The sequence below is a fragment of the Notothenia coriiceps genome, unplaced genomic scaffold (genome assembly GCF_000735185.1).
Source record: "Notothenia coriiceps isolate Sejong01 unplaced genomic scaffold, NC01 NC01_scaffold00003343, whole genome shotgun sequence".
NCBI classification, from domain to species: Eukaryota; Metazoa; Chordata; class Actinopteri; order Perciformes; family Nototheniidae; genus Notothenia; species Notothenia coriiceps.
Genome location: NW_011336044.1, coordinates 1743 through 12016, shown reverse-complemented (window position 1 = coordinate 12016; position 10274 = coordinate 1743). Strand labels below are relative to the sequence as shown.

General features: G+C 38.8%; 1 protein-coding gene across 1 annotated transcript in view; it reads left to right on the top strand.

Annotated features, from left to right (window-relative positions):
- The window catches only part of xxylt1 (xyloside xylosyltransferase 1), a 13705-nt gene extending 4125 nt beyond the window's left edge, over positions 1 to 9580 (top strand). The window contains exons 4-6 of the mRNA XM_010766505.1: positions 1551 to 1716; positions 5465 to 5483; positions 9444 to 9580. Of these exons, the coding sequence (XP_010764807.1) occupies positions 1551 to 1716; positions 5465 to 5483; positions 9444 to 9580 (322 nt within the window). The remainder of the gene's footprint in view (positions 1 to 1550; positions 1717 to 5464; positions 5484 to 9443) is intronic.
- Positions 9581 to 10274: the final 694 nt, after the last annotated feature.

Sequence of the window (10274 nt, the reverse complement as noted above, 5' to 3'; positions counted from 1 at the left end):
ACGTTACTAGTACATACATATACAAGTATAGCACACACACACACACACACACACACACACACACACACACACACACACACATGTTCACAGGAGAAAGAAGCTGTCTATTTTAAAGTTTACCCGCCCCTATTGTTTCCCAGAATGCAACACATGTCTCCAAATGTTTAGAAAATAATTATTTTCTTTTCATGTGTTCATACTACACCCTCGTTCATTCACTTATTTGTGATTACATTTCTGTTTATTTGCCAACCACTGACTGACTCTACAATGTGTGTCGAGGGCAGTGGTTCTACAGACTCTGGACCTTGGTACACACACACACACACACACACACACACACACACACACACACACACACACACACACACACACACACACACACACACACACACTCCTGTCATTCACTGTATGCATGTATGACTTCTGCTATTTCTTGTTTCTTTGAATTTCCTGCTTTGATGTCAGGTGTGTGTGTGTGTGTGTGTGTGTGTGTGTGTGTGTGTGTGTGTGTGTGTGTGTGTGTGTGTGTGTGTGTGTGTGTGTGTGTGTGGAAAGCCCCTTTGTGTCGTCAGACCTGCTCTCTATTGTACGAGTCGGGCATTTCCTGATCAACATGAGGAAGGGAGGGGGATTTAACACATACACAGGTGTGTGTGTGTGTCTCTCTCTCTCTCTGCTGTGTGTGTGTTTTGTAAGGGAAAGAGCACAGGAAGAGCTGTGATTGCTATGACAGAAAATACTTGTAAACACGGCTATTACTTTTCTACATCTGCCTGTATGAGACAATCACTTGTGACACAAAGGACACACAATGATGTTGGGAAACGTAACCACAATTCTACCCGTGATATACGCTCATTGTATCACGGCTAAGAACCAATCAGATTGCTTGATTTGACTTTTATAATTAGCCGTATTATAGATTAGGAACACTGATGACATGCCCTTAAGCAAGGCATTGAAGTGGAAACTACCCCACTGCCCTCATCCACTGTTAGCATCTCCCAGCAATGAATGGATGTATGGAAATGTGCAGCAGCGACACAATGCTGCCACCTGATGGACACATGTTGTAACTGCACCTACTTCACAGCTGCATGCACGAGAAGAACATCTTTGGTTTCCCCCCAAATCCTGCATGTATTTATTCTGTTAGATATGTTTAAAGTATTGAATGATGTGACGCATAGTGTTAACTGGATTCAAGTGGATATGTTATGGTTGTCTGCAGGCCATAAGAAGTACAGAAAGAATTTGTTGAGAATCAGTGAAGCGTCAGTGTCTTGTTTAAAAATGATTTTAAGCACAGAAAAGCAACTATTTGCAAGTTAATCGGTCTCTCCTTCTTTACTTGAGATGAAAAGATAAGGGAAAAGCGCTGAACTTTTAAAAAGTGTACAATAAGTGGAACTGTTTATAACAAAGTTACACAAATAATTAAAAAAATGACATTTATTAGGGGTGAAATGAAATTGTCTGAAGTGATCTTAAAGTTCAAATGTAATTAAAACAATGTCGCTCTTCCTACCTGCTGTGTTTTCCTCCAGGTCGGTGTACGACGGTCGGGAGCATGGCCTCTTCGTGGAGAAGCTGGACGTGCGGATCAGGAACCACGACCGGGAGATCGAGAAGATGTGCAACCATCACTTCCAGGGCTTCGTGGACTCCATCACTGAGCTGCTGAAAGTGAGGGGGGAGGCGCAGAAACTCAAGGTAACGGATGGAACTAAAGAGAGAGTGTGTGTGTGTGTGTGTGTGTGTGTGTGTGTGTGTGTGTGTGTTAGGGGTGCAACAACTAATCGACTTAATCGATTAAAATCGAATTAGTTGCCAACTAATTCAGTCGTCGATTCGTTGGTGACGTCATCACGTGTGTTTTACGCGCAGTTAAGCCCCAACGTTATCGGTCTTTTTATCGGTTCTGGAGACATTTAAAAAAGATATGTCATGTTTTATTGCTACATAAATATTATATCACAGTTTTAGTGTCGCCAACTCGTTTCTAACGATGCAAAAAGACAAACAAAGGCGTCTATGGAGTATTTTCAATCTTTCCAATCCAGGCGAGATCTCTCTCCCCCATCTGTGTGCGAGGGGGCGGGGCCGTTTACACACACGCAGCTGCTACATGCAGCAACACACACACACACACACGGCGGAGGGAACGCGCTCCGAGGTGTGGTTAAACTTTACCCGTGTTAATGTGTACAATGCTCGTTACCAAAAGTACAATAAGAGTTGAGCATGTAAGGGCGGTAACACGAACAGTTTGTCTAAACATTTATCAAAAGTGCTCCACATCCAGGAATGCACCGGGTTCAACTGTCTTTCTAGTAGCTCTGTAACCCCGTCCGTGAGCAACGTTTCCACGTCAGGTGTTATGTATGCTAGCAGCAACACACAGTTAACTCAGTTATACAAACATGGGTTAATGATTAGAGGTAACTGAGTTATTTATTTTGTTAAAGTTTCAGCTATTCTGTTTACAGTTCTGTCATCAGATTATTTAATACGATTTGTTAAAACATTGTTGTTTCTTTTGATGTGAAATATTATTTATTTTTATTTAAATAAAAAGCAATGTTACATTTGTTCGCAATTTGTTTAGTTAGTTTAATAATAATAATAATATATGTATTTTTGAATCAAGTATTCATCTTTATTGTCTTCATTGTTAGTTTCCACATGCCTAAAACAACCTCAAGCTAAATCTAAAAGTTGATGGCTAAATCAGAGCGTTTGACAAATTGTGCAAGGCATAATAGTCCGAATAGTCGATTCATCGTTTCATTAATCGATAGATTAATCGATTATCAAATTAGTCGTTTGTTGCAGCTCTAAATGTGGATAGGAAATTGTATAACTTACACAATCATTTAAAAAAGAAAAGAAAAGGCAATTCAGTTTTATACAAATATTGTTTGTTAGTATATAAAGCTTTAAAATTAGTATTATGTTTTTTAATCTGGCGGTCCATGTTTTAAATTCACTCTGGTGATGACTTCTCTAAACTGCGTAGGGTTGGGTATCTGACAGATATGTAACGTGCTGCAGAGGCCCTTTAGAGTGTGGGGGGGGGGTTTGTCATGTTGCTTCTGCCCACATTAGAGCCCCCTGTGTTGGTGCTGACTGATGGCAGCGGCCCCCTCTGTTGGGCCTCTCTTCAGTGGATGTGCAGCATGGGGCACCACCAAAAGTGAACCAAACCACCAGGCTTTAAATCAATAGTCACCGGAGGCACCAATGAACCCTGAAGTATCTGTCTGCAATAAAAGGGCACCGTCCTATTTCAGGTTTTAAAGTGATCTCAGACTACACTGAGGGAACACTCTATATTTTAAACCTATTTTAACATTGATGATATAAATCACTGTCCAAAATACAACATGCAAAGAAATTAATAAGAGCAATGCAAATATCAAGGTATCACAATCCACAACAATAATCACATTGACACGCAGACCCATGATGCTTTATTCAGAGCTTAGAAGGCACACCTCATATGCACATAATATCCTACTTTGCCGCATTAAAACCCCTCCATAGCATTCATATTCAAAATACAATTCCTTCAATTCTGTTGCTGACAATGAATCATCACATTTTGGTTCTTTAGGGTTAACTTAAATGTGTTATTTCGGCATTAATAATGAAAAGATAGTAGGGTCCTATCATGACCAGGGTTTATTATTGTCATTGTTTTAGTCTAAAGTGAAGAGTCTTTCCAGCAGTTACATGAATAAAGTATTCTCATAAACATGACAGTACTGGATATCAGAATCAACAGCACGAGCTGGAAGCTGAATGTCTTTATTTATTAGCTTTCCCCAGAGAAAGATGCTGCCTGTCCATATTTGAAGGCTTGACTTCCCCTGTGGTCAATTTCAGGTTTTCTCCAAGGTTTTTTTTAAAGCACTTCAAAAGTGCTGTTTATATTTCTCAGGAAAGTAGGATATCACTTAAGGAGCAGGAGAGCCTTGAGGCAAAACAGGGATGATAAATAAAAGATTAATCTTGGAGGGAAAATGTTTTGGTTTGTGGCTTTCACTCCGCTGTCAACTCTGAAAAGTAATTTGTGGTGAAGCCCAGAATTGTTTGGGTCAGTACTTGGTCTGAGCTGAAAGTGTGTGTCTGATGTTCTCTGTTTGTACCCAGCTCACTACAGAAAGGGGAAGCAACTTCAAACCAGGAGGAATTAGTCCAATAAGGATATTTAAATTACAAGGAATGCATGTTATTATAAACCCAAACAAATCGGGGAACTACAAAGGAAAGGGACTTTTTCGGTGAAACATTTAACTAAACCTCAATACCATATTTGAAAAATATTTGAAACATTACCCTTGGTCCTACTGTTTCTAGTCAAGAAAATTATTGTCAGTCTGAACACCACAGCGATTAACACGGTGGCAAGCATGTTTGCAACATAAAAGGGTTAGACACATGAGAGGGGGGTGTCTGCGGCTGTAAAAGTGTCTCACGTTGGGTTTTTAAAATGATTAACGATCAATCATGTGCCACCCATCTGATCTGTGTCCAAGTGGTCATACATTTCTATTTTAAAGAATCCTTTTATCTCTAAAGGGCATAATGTGGTTGTCTTAACAGAGAGTGTGTGGGTACTAGTTTCCTGAAACTCATCCAGGGAGCTACGCAGAACATCATTTATGATTAAATACAGGGTGAAAAAACAAGCGTGTTATCAATAAGTAAATGTATAGCAGCTGCAAGTAGGAGGGCTGGATTTAACATCCTTTAACTTGAGAAGTGGGATATTCCAGCAAGTTTAATTATGATGTCAAAAGAGAAGATAAAGCAGAGATAATGTGAAGCACTTTTGGTTCGGTGTAAGCTTAGCAGCCTTGAGTCTGTGTATTCAACATTTCTTTAATCAATGAAGCTAAATAGATTTTGCAAAACAGCTTTCAATTATAAATAAAATGTTATTTGCAAAGAGAAGACATTAATATTTTTGATATACTGTTTAGAATTAACAGTGTTAAAAGCAGTCAGTAGACAAATGGACTCTAAGGACTCTATTTTCGCACCACCAGTCCTTGGAGGATGAGAAATATTGCAAAATGGAAACGATGAGGTTTCTAAGAAACAGTTTTTGTTGATGGAGAGGTGTTCCTTGTTTTGTTTCGCCTCTAGAGGTCTTAACATGCTGGGACTTGAGTCTCTCCCACACCTTGGCCTCTATTTTCCACCTCCGACAGGATGATGTGTGAATTGCTTTGCTAAAGTGAGAATGATGTTACCTGGAAGCGAGACAGTAGCTAAACTATTGGTTTTCCCACAGGCCTACATTTACACAGCAAATGGATGAAAGAAAATTATAATTTATTGCAATTTCTTTTATGTTGTGACTTCCAAGAAATTCCAAGACGTTTTGTGATACTGTGAAAAGCTTTTAATAACTTGTATTAGTTATAAAAACATGATGTACTGTCTTTTTCAGGCTCTAAACATGCTTTATAGTAAGCAAAAGTTCTAAAATTAGAATTCTGAGTAGTGCTGGAGTTAGTTTACATTACCTGACTTCCTCTCACTATTGGAGATTCACTGCATGTTACTGTTGTGTTGTGTCTTCTTCTAATTTAGAAAAATAATAATATAATTATCAACTATCAATATTTAAAGATACAACATTGTAACTTTAGATTTTTATCTGATGATAAACACATGGTCATATTTGTGTTTTGTGCATTTCATATATGGGGACATAGGGAGGGCGAAAATGTATAACAGGTGATTCCCTCTCTCTGATAAAGGGTGTTTTCCAATGACGGTTGGTGAAAAAATAAACAATGAACCATATGAGAAGGCCATAAGTACTCACATCAAGATACATATTAGTGCTTAATCAGGTTGACCCACTTTCTTCCTGAAAGAAATGTGATTTTAGATAACAGTGTCTCTGTTGTTGTGTTGCTGTGTCTGAGTTTAGGTTTAGTCTGATATGACCTGAGCCGTAGACGAGCTCTACTTCAGCCACTTAACAACGTTACTCCTGCAATAAGTGTACAACACCCATACATGGACCTGGTCAAGATTTATTTTACCTCCCTTTATTTGTACTTATCCATTTAGTAAATCTACGTTTTTCATCCTAACATGTAATTTAACTGAAGTCAGGAATAATAAGTCATTTCTTAATGCTGCTTGAGTAAACCAGATGAAAGTCAGTTAAAACATTTGGCTCCTTGGCATTTTTATTTGGTAAAAAAATGCCAAAACTGCCATTGCTGTATATATCCATCTCTCTAATTAGTCAGACTCTAAAAAAAAAGTATGTAACTAATGTTGTGCACACTGGTTACGTTGAGGTTGATGTACATCTCTGGTGAACTCGGCAGTAACATTTTAAACTGTAGGACAGTAATAGACTACAGAACAGCTGTGCAGCAGTCCACAGGGACAGACAGCACTACTGAAAGAGTTTTGTCTGTGTAGGTAATTTCCATTTCACCCCAAAAACGTGTTGCTTCTTCTCCTATAATCCTCGCTGAGAGGATATTTAGGAACAAAAAGAGATGCAAGTGTCAGAAAAATAAGACGTCTCTCTCCCTCTCTCTCGTTGCCTCAGGCTCATACCCAGTTTGCTATAAATAATGAAACTGTCAAGCCTGAAATACAAACTAGCTACTGCAGAATCTGTCTCACACAGTTCACTTTTCCAGATTTATTTCCCCTAAAGTTAATCATAAAATTGTTTTTGTAAATGACATATTTTTTTTTTCAACTAAAAGCAAAATCAGCAGACAATTTATAACAGAGGAGTGGTCAAATAAACACTACATTTCTGATTTGAGAAAGTGCAGCAAGAGGCACTAGTCTTGTAATCTATTGAAATCATCTGTTTATTGAAATCACATGCCAGGATCAAACACTGCCATACTTTCACCTTCAAAGGACTTTGTTTTGAGTCATTGATCTGACATCAAACTCTCCACATCACAGTGTTGTACCAACTTCAGGCCCTCTTCCTGTTATTCTCCACTAGTTAAGCTCGGCTAGTACAAACAAACAGCGAGGACAACTCTTGGATTACCCGCCCGAGCCCCTCTCTGTTGCCACAGTACATGGAGGCATTGTGATGGCAGCTTCCTTGTTTGGAGAGCATAGAAAACAGGTCGCCTCCGCATTGCTGAGTCTCCTTTTTCCATCACTAGTTCCAACAGAAACTGCCTCTCAAATATCTCTGCAGCACAAACTTGTTGTACAGCTTAAATCTTCCATTAGTAACAAATATTACATTGATGAAATGTTTAGCTTTAAAGTGGGCTTTGTTCAAGGCCAAGTTGTGATTTTTTTTTTCAATTCCAAAAATAGGGTGTTCATACTGTTTGACCTTGAGTACAGTCCTGCATTGGATCCCTGTCTATTTTTCCCGTAATATAATAAGACTACGGCGATAAATTAGAATGATTCAAGAGTTCTTTCACTAAAATCTTTATTAAATTATATATGCAACTTTCACAATAACAGTGACAACATCAAAATACATTTTGAAACATGGAGTTATTGACTTGATGCAAAGTCTTACAACTCAGGGTAAAACATTTTTTTTAGCAGGAAACGTACAAATATAGAAACTGCTTCTTTTTTTTTTTTTTATTCTATTTTGGAGAACCCAGCTCGAGTGCGCTAGAATTTGAAAATACACAGCCGGAAGAAATCTGCTACTTCCTTACAGAGCCCCTCCTCCAACACACACGAACGCGACATGACCAATGAGGGCACGAGATAAGTTTCTGCACAGATGGAAGGCTGACAGGCAGGTAGGCCATCCAGTTACTTTAGCCGGGCCGGCTCAGATGATTGGTCGTGCTTTTTACAGTACCACGGCTTCCACAGATTTTTTAATGGATTTTTTGTCAAAGCACTTCAGATATTCATTGCTATCAGGATGTTAAGAGCATTCCATGGAATATGACAAAAAGTGTATCTCGAGCCGGTTTCTCAAACTTACCTACCCCACCTTTAAGCAACATTGAAATAAACAGTGTACAGATGGGACATTGGGGCCCATGCTGCCATGAAGAAGATATTCAATCTGCTCTGCCTTGTTACATATAAACTAAACCAATAGGTAATTAGTTGTCTTTTTTTCTGTTAAAGCTGGGGTAGGTAAGTTTGAGAAACCGGCTTAAGTGCTTTGACAAAAAATCCATACAAAAATGTCATCTGTGGAAGCAGTAGTAATGTAAAAAGCCCGACCAATCATTTTAGCCGGCCCGGCTAAAATAACTGGATGGCCTACCTGCCTGTCAGCCTTCCACCTGTGTACAAACTTATCTCGTGCCCTCATTAGTCATGTGCGATTTTGTGTGTGTTGGAGGAGGGGCTCTGTAAGGAAGTGGCAGAGCTGGTTTCTCCAAAATTACCTACCCCACCTTTAAGTGTAGCCTCCTTTTCTTTTAATAAATATGTTGTTTATATACTGGATGGATGATGCAACACATTTTCCCTTCAAAATATAATACACTTTTGTGCTATTGGAATTACAATATCCTACAAATTGCACATTTGTTGGCTGCTAGATCCCAGCATGGCTTTAAAGAACTGAAAAACTGTTGAATTGAGCTCCGAAGGCCCATAATGCAGGAGGCCCATGCAGCTTATTATTTTGAAGTACTCCTGCCTTTTCACAATTGTGCCAATTCCGCAGTCTTTGTCAAAATGACCTTCTGCCAATAAATGTTTACTGCTCTCAATAGATACTGTCTTCTTTGACAGTTCGTCCTGAGCTGACAAGTGTTTTCATCTGTTCAATGATCATGTTGTGCCCCTGACACCATTCCTGAGTGTTTCCCATCATTTCATCCCCATGGTTACCAGCAAAACATAGGAAGCTGAAACAATGGACAGATGAGGGCCTGCATATCCTGGATACTGCCGTTACCATTTTATCCACCAACAGCTGTGTTAATAATTGACTGTATGTACGCTCACAACTGCCAAACGTCCACTCCTTTAAAGAAATCTATCCCCAGATTTCTCCAGATTTCTCCACACAATTCATTTGCAATTTTCTTTTCTAGGTCAATGTTAAAATTGAAATCACCCCTGGTGGTCAAAAACACAATCTCAGAGAAACCATTATGGCTTATCAAGAGTAGTCCTCTCCTATTTTCTCGAACTGTGAATGAATAGAAGGATTTTTGGAAGTGATTGGAAAAAATCAAACTATGTGCATTGTTAGACAGTTTACTCAGAAGTAGATTTAGTGTGATTGTTTTTATAATGGACAACTCTTTTTGTGTCATGAAATACACTAGTTAAAACATGTTTTTATTCATAATTCAATTATTCTAACCGGACAGAGGACTCTTGTTCTTTGTTTAAATGTCAACCGTTATTTAGAGGTTTACACAGGTTTCTTTTTTAAGTTTGATGCGGCCCTATTAATGGGAAATAATGTGCTTTTTTTCCAGGTCTGACGCGCATAGTGCAGCTTGACCTGGATCTGAAATACAGGACCAACATCAGGGACCTTTTTAAAGAATTTGACCGGTTTCCTCCAGGAGCGGTGATAGGCATCACCAGAGAGATGCAGCCCGTCTACAGGTGAGCAGTGTGGCACAACACATCAGATATTAGTGACACATGCTTTGGGATATAAACATGTCCTACATGACTGTATACATAGTATGGTCTTCGGTCTCAACTAAATATATAATTGTGTCATGAGTCCAACATTTGGCTGTTAACTTCAACTGCATATCAAGCCTCCATGCATTGTCATTACGGAATGAAATGTTTCAAAGCACCGACCATAAAATTACTTTTGGTTAGATTGTTATTCATGCTTTCTTTTTCTTTGGACTGATATTTCATCCCTTCGTCTTTCAGTGTATCTTTTACCTTGTCCATTTGTGGCTTAAAAAATTAAGAAGGATCACAAATCTGTTTAGCAAAGTGTATTTTGTATTGTTGTACATATGCATGGGATGGCAGCGAAAAGCCACATTAGCAATATCATTTTAATCTTATCTCTAATGAGTTAAAAGCCCTCGCTCCAATCACACTCACTATTGTCCCCAGATGGGTTTTAGTTTTCATGCGCCTCACTTGCATATTCACAGTTTTTTCTCTCTCACAGTTTTTAAGTGAGAAAGAACATCAGATATCTCCCATACAGACTTCTTCACAAGAACCTCAGCAGTGTTACCAATCTGACATTTCCCATCTACTAGCAAAACAGAGACAATTAGTGGCCTTTTTAATGATTTGTGTTATCATTGTCAGCCCAGGATTTTTTTTTA